The sequence below is a fragment of the Nothobranchius furzeri genome, chromosome 5 (genome assembly GCF_043380555.1).
Source record: "Nothobranchius furzeri strain GRZ-AD chromosome 5, NfurGRZ-RIMD1, whole genome shotgun sequence".
NCBI lineage: Eukaryota > Metazoa > Chordata > Actinopteri > Cyprinodontiformes > Nothobranchiidae > Nothobranchius > Nothobranchius furzeri.
The window spans coordinates 3,340,141-3,358,985 of NC_091745.1; the positions used below are offsets into that span (position 1 = coordinate 3,340,141).

Here is an 18,845-nt window from a genome sequence, read left to right on the forward strand (position 1 = left end):
GGTTTGCTCCATAGTACCTAAAAGAAAGCTTTTTTCACATTAATGTTTTTCACCCACTAAACTAATACATTGTTCTGTTTTCACATGTTTAACAACTGAACCGTGGATCAACGGAACGCTGATTGAAAAGTCCCACAATTTTGACTGCAATGGAAGAAACGAGTGCTTTTGTCCCGACGGACGTCTGTCCGGCTCCTGGCGGCCCCTCCGCTTGATCTCAAATGCTTAAATACCCGGGCACGCACCATGCTAGACACAGGTGTTACAAGTCTTCATGATGGGCGTGGAGTATATTAATGCCGATGGCGTGGTCTGATGTTCGTTTTTGTTGGTGCAGTGTTCCAACGAGCTGGAGCTCTTCAGAGGGACCCAGCAGCGCTCCGAAGGTCGCCCGCTTTGCAGCACCCCCCAGCAGCACAGCACGCGCAGGAACTCCCGTCTCATCTCCTTGCTGCGCAGCATGTAGATCACCGGGTTAAGCGCGGAGTTTAGGGTGGCAAAGCTAAAAAACATGCTTGCTTTGTCGAGGATAGGGCATTGCTGCATGCTGCAGGATGAATCCAGGAGGAGGATGGTGAAGGCAGGCAGCCAGCACATGATGAAGACACCCAGCACTATTGTGACAGTTTTCAAAAGTGCGTATGCTTGTGAGTTAGTTGCCTCCCGGTGGCTTGAACTTACATTCAAATAGATCTTCACGTAGAGGATGACGATAGAAAACAGTATGAGGGTGAAGATGGTGACAACAAAGACAATGTATTTCTTGGAGTAGAGCGGCAGCACGGCCGAGCAGTCGGGGAGGTTGCAGATGCAGCTCCAGCCGATGATGGGAAGTCCTCCGATCAGAACGGAGGTGACCCAACAAGCTCCTATCAAGAGGAACATGCGACACGTTTTGGTGGAGCCGTACACCTTAACCTTGGTGATGGCAATGTAGCGCTCTATCGCAATGGCCAACAAGCTGAAGACCGAAGCAGCCAGGGCGATGAACGCTGTGCCTTCTCTGATGAACCACTGCACAGGGGTCAGTGTAATAGTCATTGGCCCCGACAGGATTATGTTGGCTATGTAGGCAGAACCAGCCAGCAAGTCCGAAAACGCCAGGTTGCCGATGAAGAAGAACATGGCTGAGTGGAACTTCTTGTTGCGCCAGACTGCGATCAGGACTAAAAGATTCTCAAGGATTATAATAACGCAGAGGACAATGATGACAATATTGAGACCGCTGTATTGTTCCTTCTTCTCGATGCGTTGTATTAGGTCTTCAATGGTCACGTTTTTAGAATTAGAATAGTGGCATCTGATCAAACTTGTGTTGTAGTACTGGGAATACTTGTGGTGCAGCCCATTGCCTTTACAGCAAAGAGTCATTTTTGCTGTGTGGTTGTGCCAAGCGTCTATGCCATTAACAGATGTCTTCATGGAAAGGACAGCGAATGGACTGCGAGGGAGACTGCCCGTCCCACAGTCACGTCTCTGGAGGGATGGGCGGGTCACCTGCATCAGAAAGAGAGGAAAGGCCTCGGTTAACGTCAATAAACAGCTTAGAAACAGACAGACGACACTCAACAGAATAAAACAGAGCTATAATGTGGTTTTAATCAAGACAAAAACTCACACAAACAACACGCTGCTGCTCATTAATCACATCCCTAACGGAAAACCCACACATCCGTTGTACGCCATCAGAAAAGCGCTCCCAAGAATGATGTGAATTTGCATAGCTGAGGGATTAAATGCAAAGTTATTCCCCTTTTTGAACGGTGAACCTGAGCAGACAGACGTCATCTCCAGGTAAAAGAAAGAAGTCTCTGTAAGCCGCAAGACAAAAGGCTGCAGTCCCAGTCCGAAGGGGACATTCCACCGACCCTGTCCGAGCACCCGGCTATCAACACATCACATTGTTGTGAGGAGAAAACCATTCCACTCCAGTGAGCTGCTTCTTGAAACTTCAGCGTAGCTTGTTGATCAGCCAAGTCTTTTCGCCCTGACCTGCCCAACCACCCACTTCCAAGCTAAATGAGAAAAGCCAAGAGCAAATCAAGCGGACACCTGAGAGGAAGCAGCGGGGGCTTCAGAAATGAAAGAAACAAAGCCTGTTACGACTTGATTGGGCGTACAGTAATGCTGCAACTCACTGTTTTATGTAGTGAGCAGAAACGGTCCACGCATGTTTTTGATTAAAACTTTAATCAGTAAAGAAGAACTGAGGTGGAAAACTTTGAGATTAACGCTCAGAATTATCATTCTAAATACCATGTTCAGTTGTCTGTGTTGATGTAAGAGGAGGGGCGCTGCAGCACCGAGCAGAACTGAAGGTTCTGGTAATCTCATTAGAGGTGAAGCTGGTGTCCTAAACCTGTCAAAAGTAACATGACGCCTCTGCAAATCAGCTCTCAAGGTAATTCAAGAACGATGCTCCTACTGGCTGTTTTTCTAGCTAGCCTGAACGACTCCGACGAGCCTCGGCTAAATAAATGAACGGAAACTGGACCTGGGCCTCCTCGCCGTTCCTCTGGGCTTTGCTTCAGAACCTGAGAGGCTAAAAGATAACGTAGGAATGAAACAAAGGCAGACAGCGATCAGGCATGTGGAACGGCATCTGGACTCAAGAGCAGGAATCTGAGACAACACTCACCACAAACCTCTGTGCACACAGAGAATGACACTTCTTCCTGCAGAGAGCTGTGGTGAAGCTAAAGTAATAAAGCCTCACACACACACGCACGCACACACACACACACACACAGGTTGAGCACGCAGCTGCTGCAGGCCCATAAGAACAAGTGCACTGTTTCCTCAAGCAGGAACAGCCAACAACAGTCTCCTTCAACGTAGACAGCAATGGCCTTCAGTCTTAATAATGAGGTGGCACGCGTCCATTTGGCTGCTGCGACTGTATCATAGCTGAAATAACGTTACGGCTGAGCACTCCCTTATCAAACTGCCATCTCAGGGTGCCCGGCTTCTCTTCGTCCTTTTTAGATCCATTAATAGACCCAAATCGGAGGCTTGAGCTTGAGCACATGTGAGAGCTGCACTGGGGTGATAGCATTAGCTTACATTATTGAAGCATAATGACTTTACTCATGGAAAATCCCCACATCTTCGCAATCTTCCATCTGCTAAGAGAAACCACAGACCTTCCTTTGTTTCATCCATTTATTTTAGCGCCAGACAGCTTACTTTCTGTCTGCCGTGTGGACAACTCGAGGTCCTCGTGTCACCAAGGAGTCATTTGGCGTCTATCACTAAGAGATTTTGCTGCATGTGGGAAACCTGAAAGGCTGGTTTTCCTGCAACAATGTCTCATAGCGGCCCAGCCCTTCTACCTGCCATGTGCTTTTCACAGCTTTCCTCAGTGATTGGTCAGCTGCAGTGCAAACTTTCTGCAAAGCGACCCCCGCACACCAACTCTCACACGACTTTTGGTTCAGATGCTGCCCTGAATTCAACCACGACACATCTGTCACGCGTCCACTGTGGACAGAGCACATCGTCAAAGTGCTGCAGGCTCTTCCTAATGCAGGCTAACGGGAACAGGAAAAAGCAAATATGCTGAAGAAACTCACACACTGAAGTTACTCTTGCTTAAATGCATAATTTCACTTTACATGAACACACAATAACTTGTATAAAATCATATTCCATGGTAAGTGTTTAAGTTGTTTTTATTTAGGCACACTGCAGTTGTTTCAGAGCGAAATAAGATGCAGAGAAAACACGTTTCGGATCTGCGATACTCGGCAAAAACGCCGTGTCGTTGGTACCTTGTGTGCTGAGATGTGGAGGAGAGTGGAAGAAGGCTTCAGCAAAAGGGCTCAATATCCTGTCTGAATTTCACAGCAATGCACTAACAAGTTTATGAGCGGTGATAAAAGCAGTGAGGACAAGAGTCAAATTGAGGTACAATGTTAAAGGAAGTCAAAGAACTGATAGAAACAGACAGGATATCCTCCTAAACACACACACACACACACAACGTTAAGGTTCACATCATCTGAAGGAAGCCCGAGACATCTTGAGAGGTGTTTTCACATGCCTCTATATTTTAACACCTTTTCAAAACCCCCCACTTCACAACCACACGCACAGACTGGATCATTTGGTCGGTGATCAGAGATGGTGTGTGTTGCACGCATCTCGTGCAAAAAGCTGCCGTCTTGAATCCAAACCAGAGACGGACCCTCCTAGTGCATTGTGAGATGAAAAGCTGCACAAAAGCCTCAGGTATTTTCCCAGAAACACCTGATAAGCCCCAATTAGCAGAGTGTCTGCCCACCAAAGACCAAGGCAACACCACCCAATTAACTGCCAACCAATACTGGCTCCACTTTCTTTGGGTGGAAAGCTCCAAATCATGACCTCAGCTTGCATTGTCCCATCTCCACCTGTGATTTCCAACAACAGTTTCAGATGAGAGACGTAGCTGAATTCATACAGTTTTATCTTGTTTGGATGTAAATGTTTACATACAGCTGGAAAGTCTTTCACTATATTTTATGTAATCTGCTCCCCCCGCCCTCTCTGTTATGGCAACAAACACCAATCCAGCTTCTGGTCGTTAGAAAATACACTGAAAAGTTAAATCAGACTCCAAAATGACAGCTCCTATTGTTGAGATTAGAGACGTTAACCTGTTTATCTCTCTTTAGGAGATTTAATGACTTCCTGTGTGCACGCGATCAGACATTCAGCTTCTATTCCCTAAAGGAAACCTAATCTGTCTTTTGTTTAATAAACACTGAGGCTATCCATTATGAACCCATCCACTGCGCTGGTGTGTCATTTCCTGCTCATCTATTAATTTAAATATTTATCTTATCCGTTGGAAAGCATGAAGATGTGGTAAATTAAGTTTGTGGACATCTGCTTTCCTTCGGTTGCCTCTCAAATGACCCGGAAAACTCTCTGCTCTGTTTCTCTGTGCAATTTTTGTAAATTTCATCCAAAATGGAAAATATGCAAAAAATATGACTGCAGAGCAAAATGGAACCGAGTCTCCTGGAAGTGCAACTCCATGTCCCTGTAGTCAGAAAAGTTCCGTCATCGTGTTGACACGTCTGAATCAAAGAGACAAACACAACAACCACCGCAGAGTTTAACCACAGCCCTCGCAAAATTTCACAGGAAGTGACTGAATCGACAGACGCAGGCCCTACCTCTCTGCATCCGTTCTCTGTCCCTCATCTGTGATTAATGATACATTCGTCCTTGTCCTTACTGTATGAGGTCAGCATTCCTGTGAGCCGTCACGAGCCAGTGCACGCACGCACGCACACACACACACACGCACACAAGCCCCTCGGTTTTTGCTCACTTTGAACAGCTCCATCCAATCACACAGTCCAACTAGAAAACAGTGGGAGAAAGTAGTTCCACCAGCGTGTGTCTGCAACATCTTCCTGTTGTGTTATCCAACACTGAGCCGCAGGCGTCTGTGTGTTGTGCCTTTTTACATAATCACAGCATTTCTATTGATTAGTCACAGGCAGTTACTAGGAAAGCACGCGCGTGTTTCCAGTATCGGTGGACTCACGTTGCTGCTGTGACATGACTGCACAGTAATCTGGTCGTTCAGATGACCGTGGCATGCCACAGTTGTGTGTTCTGCAAAAAAAAAAAACCCAGAACAGCTCTTGTTTAGTCGACCTCTCGGCTTCGCTCTTATCTCTGTTTAAAGGACACGCTGCAGCGAAAGTCAGCGCCGAGCGCAGGGACGACAAAGCCGCCACAAAGACAACACACATGCACCTTTTAGGTCAAAATTCAGCCACCTCTTTAAAACCGTACAAAGTAAATGTCACCATACCCACAGCTGCATTTTTTCAGAACCAACGCGCTGTAATGGAGTCACACCTCTAAGTGTGAACATAAAAAAAATCCAAGGTGTCTCAAGAAGCAGGTTTGAAACAGATGTAGACAGACATTCTGACACTCTGCCTCTGATTTCCTTCCATAGAAACTGCACACATATGTAAAAAAAAACAAGAGGAAGATTGTTTAAGACCATAAAGGAGGAGTAAAGCAGGCGAAAAGGTCAGATCAACTAAATGATAGGGAGAAGTGTAATTTAGAAGAGGCTAACTTGAGCCAAAGCAGAACAAAACATGAAACATGCTTGTATCCCTTTCAGCTGAGGGGAACTAAAACACGAGAGTGTGTTTGAAAACACAGCAGAGAACGGTTGGGAATGAGCTAAACTAGACCGATGGAAGTCACGTCCTTCTTTGAATGGAGAAGTATGACTTTTTACCAACGTCCCTGCCTCCTTTCACACGTAAAACAACACTTCCTCCTTATCCGGCACATTAAATGGTTCCTTCTTGTGCTTCTGCGTCGTGTTTGGCATTTACCTTGACTGACAAACACCCATTGTCTTTGTCCGCCATTATGCACATCCGAGCTTCACTAAAACTAAAAGACACGAGGGGAGTGGGTGTCCCCAATACAGGGGGTGGGGGATTCATCTTATAATTAGGGATTACCCTTTTGCTCGTCAAACACTGACAGTTTGGGCACAGACTCTTCTGAAGGTTGCAGTCTGTCATCTGGGTTACGTCTGCAGCAAAAACCCTTTTAATGCTCTTTGTTTCACTGTGACCGCTCTGCTGCTTCCCCGGTCACGGCGTCCCTGTGACTGCGCAGCTGTAAGAACAGCAGCTCTTCTTCTGTTTTGAGGTTTTGAAAGTGACACAGAGAAGAAATAAAAACAAAGGTCAGCAGAAAGAAGGGCATCACATAGCCTGAGGGGCGATAACCCCCTTTCCCCACCTCTACCCCTATGCTGACGGCGTGGGGGCGGGGGAACTCCAGAGGTGCAGTTACTGTATTACGATCAATCCGGACCATTTCTGTCGACTTACGTCTCGTTTCCAAATTATTCATGCTTTCATTTTGATCTGTTTTGCATATTTTCCTCTCACGTTGATCCCTAATTTGCAGAGCCACATCATCTCTGTCCCAACGCCCGCTCCTCGCCTCGTATATGTTAAACTTCACCGCACAGATCAAAGACGGGACCCCAAAGAGGCGATTAAATGAACATCAAGACAGATTTATTTAGCACACATTCGGATGTTCTTACAACCCTCCTATTAAAAACGTCATTACAGCACTTACTGCGCAATCAGCTCGCTGCTCTGGAAACTCTGAAACGTTTCAACTCCACACAAACGTTTTGGATGTTTTAAATAGAGTTGATCAACACAATTCTGTGAAACGGCATTGCCAGAGCAAGGAGGAGTTGATCTAGTATGGCTAAACTGTGCCGAGGTTTCAACAGCATGAAAAGAGGATATTTGCAGAATCGTGTTTGCCACAAGAAGAAATGTAGACCTCATACATAATCAGAACTTGACAGGGTGTGCGTGTTACAGAAGTCTAGCAGCAACCTCAGGCAAACCCAAACGGACGTGGGTCGATGGAGAGAAATTACATCTGCACTTTGTAACACGGTTCTCTTTTTTTTTTTTACTGGCAGGTGTGATTCAGAGAGAATAAAACCCGATAACTCAGGTTTCTCATTCGTGAATATGATGACATCTCGTGTGTCATTGATTTTTTTTAATTATAGGAATTGAAGAATGTTTATTTTTATTTGACTTACAGTGAATCTGTGACTGGTCTTCACCTTTCCACCACTTTCTGGTAGATCTTGTCTAATAAACGAGTTTTAAGCCTTTTTATTTGTCTCAACGGTTTCAGGAGCTCCACCTATACTCACATTCCCCCGCTTCACTGAGAAGACGCGACGATGCCAGGAGAGAACTTTGGATTGTTTGCCGCTTCTACGACTAAAAACTTCAGCAGATTGTTAAAAATAACGTTTCCAAGAGTAATCAGGATTGTCGACGACTGAAATTACAATAATTTACAGAACTTGAGTCAAGTCACACAGTAAAAAGTGCAATCAATAATTAACTGGCAATAAAAAATAGAAATTTATCTGACTTCAAACTCATTTAGCAAACTCAAATTAACGAAACAGCTCGATCTGTTGTGGTGGAGAGAGAACTGAGCCAGAAGGCAAAGCTCTCGATTCACCGCCCCATCTACGTTCCTACCCTCATCTACAGGTAGTGACCGAAAGAACGAGTTCGCGGATACAAGCGGCCAAAATGTTTTTTCTCCGCAGGGTGGTGGACTCTCCCTTAGAGATAGATGAAAAGCTATGTCATCCAGGAGGGGCTCGGAGTAGATTCGCTGCTCCTCCACATCGAGAGGAGTCAGTTGAGGTGGCTCGGACATCTGGTCAGAATGCCTCCTGGATGCCTCCCTGGTGAGGTTTTCCAGGCATGCCAGCTGGAAGGAGACCCAAGGGATGACCCAGGACATGCTGAAGGGACAATTGGGCCATTCCCATCTGTACCGGGTCGGCCCGGGCCGGGTAGCCCCAGTCGGCCCCAGCCTGGCCCGGTTGATTCCACACATCCTTAAGCCCATGTGGGCTGATTCTACCCACCAATCAGAGGCTTGCTCTAATGGAAGGTGTGAATTTGCTGTCAGCAGTGGGTGTGTTGGCCCTGGTCGGCCTGAAGCAGACCCCCTCGAGAAGAGGGCTGAGAATGAGCCTTGGTTGGCCCGGAAAAATACCAGGCCACCCAGATATGTAAACAACCTACGCTACCCGGCCCGGGCCGACCCGGTACAGATGGGAATGGCCCAAATGTCTCTCGGCTGGTCAGGGAACACCTTGGGATTTCCCCAGAGTGGCTGGCCCAAGTAGCTGGGAGAGGAAAGTCTGAGCCTTTCGGCTTAGGCCGCTGCCCCGCGACCCGACCCCGGAAAGCGTACGATAATGGATGGAGGGATGAATGGTAAAGAAAGAAAAGGGTCCATTTATTACTTTAAGATCTATTAGTTAAGAAATTAGTAGTAACTACAAACCATTTTAAAACCAGGATGGGTTACTCTGAAACTTTAGAGAGGAAAACAACAGAAACAGTGGAAGTTAAAATGTTGTGCCGTGCCTTGTTAAAAGTTTGGTTCTGGCTTGTTTTTAGCTGCTTTTCAAAAATGACACAAAGGTCATTAGTGGATAATGCGTGCAACCTTTGGAAGAAATACAAGTCTTTTACTTTGACAGCATCCACTAAACTCGTCTGTTTGAAGTAAGCTGTCTGGCCTCCATCATGACTCGGCACGTGATGTGACCGTTGGCTAAGGTCATCGCGTCTGCCGGCCTTTAAAATGTAAAGACGCGACCATCCCAGCATAAGTACTTTAGTGGCTGTATGTGAGAAAGCTTGCCATCATCTGGTTGTATTTTTAAAGTCAGTCAGTCATTCAGAAGACTTAACGACTAAGGAGGCTCATGAAGATGAGAGGCGGAGTAAACTCTTTAAGTTTCAAATAAAACAAATGGCTTCAGCAGCGCCTTACTGGCCGCGCGAGGCTTTTCAAAACCCAACGAGTCTGTCTCCAGCATATTCCAGGGTCTCAGGAGGCGGGGGTTTCCAAGTAATCCTGTTGACTTTTCCAGCTGCACAAACAAAGCTGACTGGAAAACAAAGACTTCCAACATGGAAGACGAGAGAAAAGCTCTGAAAAAGCAGCATCTTTATAAGTACCTGCTCACAAGCGAGCTCTGGAAATGACCGAGAATCAGGCGGCCACAACATGACCACACTGATTAAGCCTTCTGCTCCAGCAGACAGTTTGAAGTTGTTCCCATCCAGATCATAAATCTCTACATAACCTAAACAGTGGTTGCAAAGTGCCTCAGATCCCATCCAAAGCCACAGCACAAACCAGAAACTCAACCTAGTCGTTTTCATCCCTGAAAGACAAATAACGTTCTTGTCGCACACGGAAAAGGCGGCCAGTCAAATTAAACCGTCTTCTTCATTACTTGGGACTCGTACGGAGCCATGTTTGAAATGTGAGGAGGAGGACGGTGATATCCTCCTTTCCCTGGAGAGCATTAGGAAATCCTGGCATGCTGCTACAAGCATCAGTGCCTAATCATGGGGGGTCTTATGGTTTATCCAAATGCTTCAAGTGGAAAAGGAATGTAAGCGGAGGCTTAAACGCTAATGGGATCCTCCACCTTTCTTAAACAGCCAACAGCACCTTTTCACCCCCACCAGATATCAGTTTATATAAATGTTATTGTAATAATCAGCGCAGCACTTTCATAGCTCAGAAAAGTGGTTTTAAACGGGAAAGGCACACTCGTCTAGCGACCCGTGCATTTCTGGTCCACTACCCGGCCTGCAGCAAGCACGTCCTTTCCCCTGTTGTGTTTAAAACGTGAGGAAAACAACAACAAAGGCAGCCACGTTTATACCTCCTACCGGAGACACTCCCAGCTCCTGGCTGTGACTCAGAAGGCTGCATGCTGTCAGCTGTGTTGTGACTTGCACTTCAGCAGCCTGCGAACAGAAGGCGTTTATTTTGCTCCAGCTGCCACACCCAAGGAAAGTGTTTTTCTGCAGAGAAACGGCTAGAACTTGGAGCAAATCGGACCCAGATGGTCATCCAAGACCACTAGAATACGCCCCCCCAAAAGAACAACTCTAAAGGTTTTCTCTTGTGTTACCTCCCGTGACATCTATCCTGTATGCATCAGTGTATTGACCTCTCATTGGTCGTTCCAGGTGCGGACAGGGCGCCTGTGGCTGACGGCTCCTCTGATCTGACTCAATAAAGTGGAGCGCCCAGTCAAAAAGCTGGCCTCCCCAAGGAGAAGCCTCTACTGCTTCCTATAAATGAGCCGCTCTCAAGCCCCCCAACTGAAACGCGAGCATCCTTCAGGGATCGCCACCACCCACACACTCCCCGTTCCTCTATCCCCCCAGTGACCCGCTCCATTAAAAAAAGTCCCACAAATCTAGTTCCCACCACTGAAATACCATTCATTTATTTATCCATCTAAGCACTTATACATCAGTTTGTTTATTTAGCTCATCGGTTTGTCCTAATTTCTCAAGCTAACCCCCCACCCACCCACCCCCCCACCCTTCATGTCCCCATTGAGAAGGATCCAATTACAGCAGTCATGTTCTGGAGGAAAATGGGGCTGAACACACACACAAACAAGCACACGCACGCAGGCGCGCGCACGCACACACACACACTGAACTTATGAGGTAATGGGCTGCTGGTCTGGGTCAATATCTCTGCACTTTAGGACGTTAGCAGTCCATAGAGGAGCTTTTAGTTCGACATGTCTGCTTCTCGTGTGCTGAGCTGTGGCCAACGTGTGGAAACTGCTCTCAGCACCCTCTGGTTGCGTGTGCCAAACCTAAAGAATGGTGATGGAGGGGGTGAAGAAGCCTGACAGCAGTCAGACCTGGTGGGGGGTGGCTGTTCAGACCCAGTGACCCACGCGGTCACCTGAAGAGCTGACGGACAGGTGGCTGCTGCGTGTCCTGTCCCCGGCCATGTGTACCCAGAACAAAGTGAGCTGCCCTTGCACAGCTCCAACGCCGACGGATCTGTTGACAGACCCATCAACGCTAGATAGTCCTATCTAAACTCCGCTGCTGTGCTTCCTTTTTACTCCTTTTCTAGATGTTATCACAGGAGAGGTCTGCTGGTTTTAACGCAACAAGCGTTTCAGCATCCTCTCACATTTTGATGTTTTTGTCTTAGTCCCTCTGCTGGGAATCGGGACGACAGCATCACAAGTCTGGGCCGTTTCAGACAGCGTTAATGAACACAACACTGTGCAGGCCCATTCAGCCCGAGCATAGAGGGTAGAGGATGAAGGATGGGGGCTTTTATCTGGGCAATAAACACCAGTTCCTCTGTCTTATCTACTAATCACACCATGACTTGAAGATTCTCCCAGGAAAACATCTGGAGAGCTGACACCTACGCTTCCTCCTCTACATGATTTAGCCTGTAGAGAAAAGGAAACTAAAACCCATTAAAACATGATTCTACAACACAAACGTAGCTAATTTGTTTGAATTAAACTGATTCATATCAGAGCAATGTATGCAAACCAAAAACGTGCAAACACATAGTTGAATTAGCGAAGGCTGCATAGTGAAAACAACTCAGACTGGACTACTCAGATAACCCACAGGGTGAGGTGTGGTCCCTGCTCACCTTGGGTTGTTTTAAAACAGACCTGGGTTACTGGTGGTGAGAAAACGCCTGGTGGTCACAAGCTAAGCGCCACTTTTAAGTTAACCAGATATTTTAAAAATTCTTTCAACTTTATTTCTTTGAGATGAATCAGCATCAGTGGGTCAGAGCCGTACACGAATCAGAATCGGAGCATTCCTAAATCTGACCCGATGTTCCGCCAAAATGACCCAATCTAGCCGAATTAACCCGTTAAGTTTTAGTGTGTGTGTGTGTGTGTGTGTGTGTGTTTGCACTGAGGAGCCCAATTCCACCAGATTAACTCCTGTACAGGGGGATAATGGTGGCTTTTGTCTTATTAATACATCCTTTCGACACAATGCCTTCTTTAGGGTGACGGATGAACAAGCTTCAACAACATCGGAGGGGTCATAGCTTGGGGAAAGGGGAGGGGGCACAGCAGGCTGTTCAATGGCTCTAAGGAACTGTGTGTGTGTGTGTGTGTGTGTGTCCTAAACAATAACTATAGGTTACTATTTCCTACACATGATGCAGCAGGCAGATTATTAACATCACGCTGAGCTGTTCATAAAACCCTGAATGTCTCATGGAGTCTAACCCCCACCCCCACCCCAGCAGCAGCGCCCCTGCAGCTCAGGTGTGTGGGGAGATCTTGGTGACATTCTCACGCTTTCTGACTCACTGGAGCATGTCAAGAAGTTTCAAACACGAGTGGGATTTTCTGTCATTCATCAACAAGACTGACAAACCAAACCTTCCAAACAAAGAAAGACGAGAGAGAAAATAAAAAGACTCGCGTCTGGTTTGATGGGTTAGAAGACACGTTATTGGGTTTTATAAGCTATGCGTTCTGCAGAACAAGCGCAGATCCTTTTGTTAGGCTACTGAAGCGCATGCTGCTGACATATCCGAGCACAACTTACCCCATGAGAGGTTCGGATCAGCAGAGCACTCCCGAGCCCGCTCCTCACGTGTTCACCGGGACTCCCAAACTTTCAGCGCTGTCCGTCCAACGATCCGCTGTGACGATCAAAACTTAGCCGCAGGTCTAGACGGAGAGTCTGGTCTCGTCAGCAGTGAATCCATCCCCGCTTTACGCGCCGCATCAGATACCGCAAAGGCGCCGGTCTCCTTAAAAAAGCGAACAGGAACCGAATCCGGCCAGACGGACGCAAAAGTAAAACCCCACTTTCCTTTCAGCCGACGGTGTGATTGTCCCGCTGCTCCCTGTCTGTGAACAACAGCGTCAGAGAGGCAGGCACACAATAGGCTCAGCTCTCTGACACACACGCACGCACGCGCGCGCGCGCACACACACACACACACACACACACACACACACACACACACACACACACACACACACACACACACACACACTAGAAGCTGTGTGGGGTGTATGGAAACACCAGACTTCCATGAAGAACTTCTCTTTCTTAACATTCTGTTCTTTTTACAACAAATTAATTAGAAAAATGCCGCTGAGGTCTATTTCTGGGTGTTTTTCATTTGTATGCAGGACACAGATGAAGTCCAGATGTTCCACCTCCTCACTTCCGTTCTCCTGGCAGCAGGTTCCAGGTTTAGGACTCATCCAGCTCACTCCACTCCAGCCAGAGACTGGAATATAACTTTTGTGTGTAGGTGTGACGTTTTGTTTAAAGTCCATTAGTTATTTAGCTTTAAATTATTTAATTTTTATGTTTTACTTGTAATGCGTTGCTTTACTTTTAGTTAGCTGCGTTTTTGTTTTCTTTCCAGTGATTTTATAGCAGGGGCGGATCTAGAGAAAAATGTTTAAGGTGGCAAACAGCGAGAGGTTCCAGCAAGGGGGGCTAACGTTTACTCTCTCAGGAAAATGTCACTTTTACAGCAAATAATTTATTTGTTTTTGTTTTTAGTTTATTTTGCCTAACACAGAGAGCTTAATTTTATTTTTACATAATTTTAAATGGTAAATCAAAAAGTTTTAGACAAACCAGCTTTGTAAATATTCAAGAGAAAGTACGTCATATGCTGGTAAAACTGCAAAAACGTGTGGTGTAATTTATGTTTGGTTTTGATTCAAATTGATAATAATAATAATAATAATAATAATAATAATAATAATAATAATAAATCAGACCATTTTGAACTCATCAGTAACATATTTTTATTGTGCTCATGCTTTTATTTTCTTACAACTACAGCATTCATTCTCAATAACAGAATGTTTTAGTGATGGGATTTATGGTCCTCTCCAAACATCCGTTGAATCCCACCCACCCCTCTCCCACTGTGTCCCCACTCTCGCATCATCTTCCCTCCGTGACTTGTTTTGCTTTTGCCATAAAATGAATTTGTTGCAAAGCAGGCATGTGTAGAGGATGATGCACTCCTAGTTAATAAAAAATGAGCTGTTCTCTACAAATATTCAAATATTCAGTTCTCATCATTCAAAGAAGAGCCGTTCAAAAAATGTGATTGTTCGTGAACGTCACATCAATGTTTTTCAGGTTGTACAGAAACGAATTTAAAAGATTTAGGTCATTTTTAGAAACTTGACGCTGAAAAATGAAACCTAATGTAAATTTACATTGCAGAGGTCAATGACTAATTATTGTTCAAAGTATAAAAATGTAACATTATCAAGCCTCCATTATTTTGCCCCTCAGAGCTTCCTCTGTAGCACCAGGCTCTATAATGAGGGTGAGGTGAAGGTGAGTTAGAGCTGGTTAGTCATCAGGGCTGTGTCTGGAACATCAGGTGTTGTCTCGGTGGAAGACGCTTTATCCGACCTCCACGGAGGTAGTAATGTCTTCACAATCATTCTCCTGAATGCCCAAGTCATCCCAAGTGGCGATGACGTCATGTGTCTGTTTAAAGACAGAGCTTCAGAATGTTATCATAGCAGGTGTTATCTCGCTTACTAAACATCCAAAGCCATCTGGCTTCTTTCTGTGTGGCAGAAAACCGTTTTCAATGAGAATCGCAAAGATTACAGAAATGTGCTTTTATTATTCAGAATTGTGGGTATTTCCAGATCTACAACAATGAAAATGAAAAACGAAAGAACTTTGTTTGCGGAAGAAAAAGTCACGTGTCAGACCGACCAACTTTCAGAGAAATAGATGAAATGAACCACCATCCATCCGGCTGCAGGCAGGAAACAGATGGCATTTCTTAAAACATCTTCAGATTTACACACGTTGGGTTCTTGCTGCGAGTCAGACGTGTCGTGTGTGAATGACGTCAGAGTTGACTGAATGGGAAACCGCTCAGACTGCCTCCCTTTAACATGGAAGGAGCAGATTTCAGAACCAGGTTTCTAGATGAGTCTTTGGGTTTTACCAAAACCGTACAAACAGATTTAACTCTAGTGGTTTTTTTAGGGAGACATTGCACAATCCACTCCAACTGGATTTATCTAAAGAGATTTTACAAGAAAATAGAAACTTGACAAGAACATAGAAATGGACTTTGCACTACTGTATTAACAATGGGATTAAAAGCAAACTTGAACAGTTTAACACGCATCCTGAACGCTTTCTGCTAACCCAAAGGAATAAGCCGAATGAGCTAATGGACGTGCAGCAGGAAGCCTTTATGGACTGACTTCTTGCTTTTGGTAGGTTTATTATGGCACACGTTCAGGGGCTTACTTCACTAAACCTGCCCCCACTGCTGAGTCTCACACTGAGCCTTTAGGGGAGGGGTTGAAAGCCCTGACCTCACTTCCTGTTGGGGCTCCTCACAAGCATTCCATTGTCTGTGAGAATGTGCATGGGCTCTCGGGACTCTGCACATCTGGCAGCTGTTATTAGCAACCTCCTGTACCCACCCCTTCATCCTCTGATGTGAATTTCTTTGTATAGTAGATGTGTGTTCCAGATGAGCTGGATAAAATCTCTTTAATGAAGTGTCCCAACAGTAATGTTAAGCTCCTAAAGGAGACATTTTATGACTTTTTTCATGAGTTTTAATAGCTCTATGGTCAACACAAAACACCGTTATGAAGTTCTGTGCACAAAATCCCTCTCACATTAAACGATTTGAGTCATGTGTCATCCTTCTCTACCTGTCAGAATGAGCCATTTCAGGGCTCTGTCACTTTAAGGAAGCACGCTGTTGCTGGCCACGCCCACCCCTCCTCCACTGAACTGAGGCTGCTGTAAGCCGAGAAGCTACGATACCAAGGAGGGGCTCGGAGTAGAGCTGCTGTTCCTCCATGTCTCTTGCACGTGGATTTAGTCTAATTTCACTGATTGTGAAGTCACAAACAAAAACTTTTGGAAAAGTCTTATTTTTAGGCAAATAAAAACCAAACACCGACAGAAAACAGCTGGGCTTTTTCTGCCATGTTTGGAGTGTTTATGAAGGCAGTGGAGACACGCGGTAGCACAAAAGAGTGTAAAAGGTGAGTGTAGTATAATATGCCTTCTTTAAAGGGATTGTTCATGTTCGGTGACATTTGGTTCTATGTAAGTATTTGAGTGTAGTTGGTGTCTTACATGCAGATGACAGAATCACAGTCATGTCAGTCTGGAGGACCAGGCGACTGTTCTCGTGGAGCCAAGCTAACTCAAAGTTCAGACACAGCACAGCGTTTCAGTAAATTTAGCAGTGATGGTTGTAGACATCTGTGGATTTTCACAGCCGGCACATATTCACTTATTTTGCAGTGCACTGTGTGAGAAACAAGTTGCAAAATGTTCACCGTAACCAGCTGATACTGTGTAGGGAGAGATGGAAGTTCACAGTGCAGCATTAGCTGTAAAGGCTGAAGAAATTAGTCGTTTGAGTCATTTAAGGGTTCACATTCATAAATGGGATTGTTTTTCTAATTGGTTGGTTCCTGGTTCCCTAAACGAAAATCACTTGGACCGCCTCAAATGACTGACTACTCAGAAACACACGGCTCCATATTAGCACATTTAAACTAAAGGTGAAGCCACAGGCTAGATTTGTTCATTCATTCTTTTGTTCATGATAAATAATAAATGACCCGCACTTGTGTTGCGCCTCTCAGAGTAAGGACTCCAAAGCACTTTACTCTAAAGTGTATCATTCTCCATTCCCACACTGATGGTGATGAGCTACGATGTAGCCACAGCTGCCCTGGGGCGCACTGACAGAGGCGTGGCTGCCGAGCACGGGCGCCACTAGTCCCTCCAACCACCACCAGCAGGCAAGGTGGGTTGAGTGTCTTGACCAAGGAAACAACAGCAGATTTCTCTGTCCGGAGCCGGGCTCGAACCTGCAACCTTCCGATTACTGGACAACCCGCTCAACCCATTGAGCTACTGCTGCCCCCATCTTCTGTAGCTGCTTCTTCAACAGGGTCACAAGGAGCTGGAGCCTGTGTCCACCAGGCACGAGGCAGGGTGCATCCCTGGACAGATCGCCTCAGGGACACACAGAGACATGCTGCTTGAAGTCCAGGCGAAGTTTAAACATCCGCAAAGGTGTCAGGCTCCATGTCACTGGGTTTTCCGCAGTCCACAGTCAACACACACACACACACATACCAGGACATATTAGAGCTCTCCATGCTTCCTGTTGTTGACATTCCATTTCCAAGCAGGACTTGGCTCCTGCCCACACTGCCACCAAAAGCTGGTTTAATGTCCCTGGGGTCACAGGCCTTGATTCTCAGCTAACTGGTTTGATATGAACCTCATGGATGAGACACCAGACCTAACACTACAGATGATCTGAAGGTCCCCATCAAAGCAGAGCCACAGGCAGATGGCCTCCATGCTACATCAGTGCAGTAAGTCACACAGGAGGTCCAGCTAAGTGAACATACTCTTCAGTTGTTTTTGTTTAAAATATCTTTTGTCATTCATCTTTTGTAATATTCTAATATTCCGAGACACTGAATTTTCCCTTTTTGTCATCTGTATGCCACAATCCTAAAAATGAGGGAAAATAGATGAATAGATTACAAGAATTAAACATTTCAGTGTGTAATTATTAATTTCACTTTTTGCAATGAGTGACAAAAATAGTTGAACATTTATCTTATATTTTTAGAAGCATCTGGATCTATTAGTAAGATTGGTTCCCATCCCCCCAAGCCAGGGCCCCCCAGCCCTAACTACCAGCACACACACATTAAAAGGGAGTATCAAACTTTACACTTTTTAAAAACTTTTAAAAACACACATAGTTGCAACTTTCATGCAGAGTTTTCAATATACTGTTGGTTGTGTTATCCAGATTTTATAAATGTATTTTTACTAATTTATTCTTGGTGGACCAAATTGCGGGGACCCCCTTGTGGGTCTCAGACCCAGATTCAGAACCACGGGAGTGAACAGCAAATTTTGAAGCTTGATGACCTTCAAGATGCCCGTCGATAGCCATTCAATCAACATGTTGTGAGTACACTGAAGCGTGACTCAAGCTCAGCAACTGTATTTACCAACTGAAATGACACAACTGTGGTCTTGAAATGTTGTTTTGGTATGTGTCACAGAAGCAGTTGCTGCTCACTAAATAACCATTTCAAAGCCAGAACATGTAGGTCGTGTTACACTGTAAAAACAATCACAACCTTTATTCACCCCGTTTGGCAAACTTTTGATTTGAAGATGCTATCTGCACTTTTATTCACCTCACAGATTCTGAAAACTGTGTCATGTACTCAGAGCGTGTGGCCTCTTGACCCACGTCTGAACTTACCAGAAACGTGACGGTGAGCAGGTTTTGTGTTTGAACTTGAACAGAAACTACAGAACTAAACCCACAGAGGAAACAACGCTCTGTGGATTTCTGCTCAAAGAGCGAAAGACCCAAAAGGC

At 45.5% G+C, this 18,845-nt stretch overlaps 1 protein-coding gene across 2 annotated transcripts; it reads right to left on the bottom strand.

Moving 5' to 3' along the window:
- Positions 1–19: 19 nt before the first annotated feature.
- s1pr2 (sphingosine-1-phosphate receptor 2) lies at positions 20–13,139 on the bottom strand. Of its 2 annotated transcripts, none has more exons than XM_015948510.3 (2): positions 12,984–13,139; positions 20–1,497 (listed from the first exon to the last, which is right to left on the bottom strand). In XM_015948510.3, the coding sequence occupies exon 2, from the start codon at positions 1,420–1,422 to the stop codon at positions 250–252; it is 1,173 nt and encodes a 390-aa protein (XP_015803996.1). In that variant the 5' UTR covers positions 1,423–1,497; positions 12,984–13,139; the 3' UTR covers positions 20–249. The 2 variants fall into 2 exon arrangements, with proteins under 2 accessions (XP_015803996.1, XP_054596098.1); XM_054740123.2 differs by lacking the exon at positions 12,984–13,139 and adding an exon at positions 5,321–5,541.
- Positions 13,140–18,845: the final 5,706 nt, after the last annotated feature.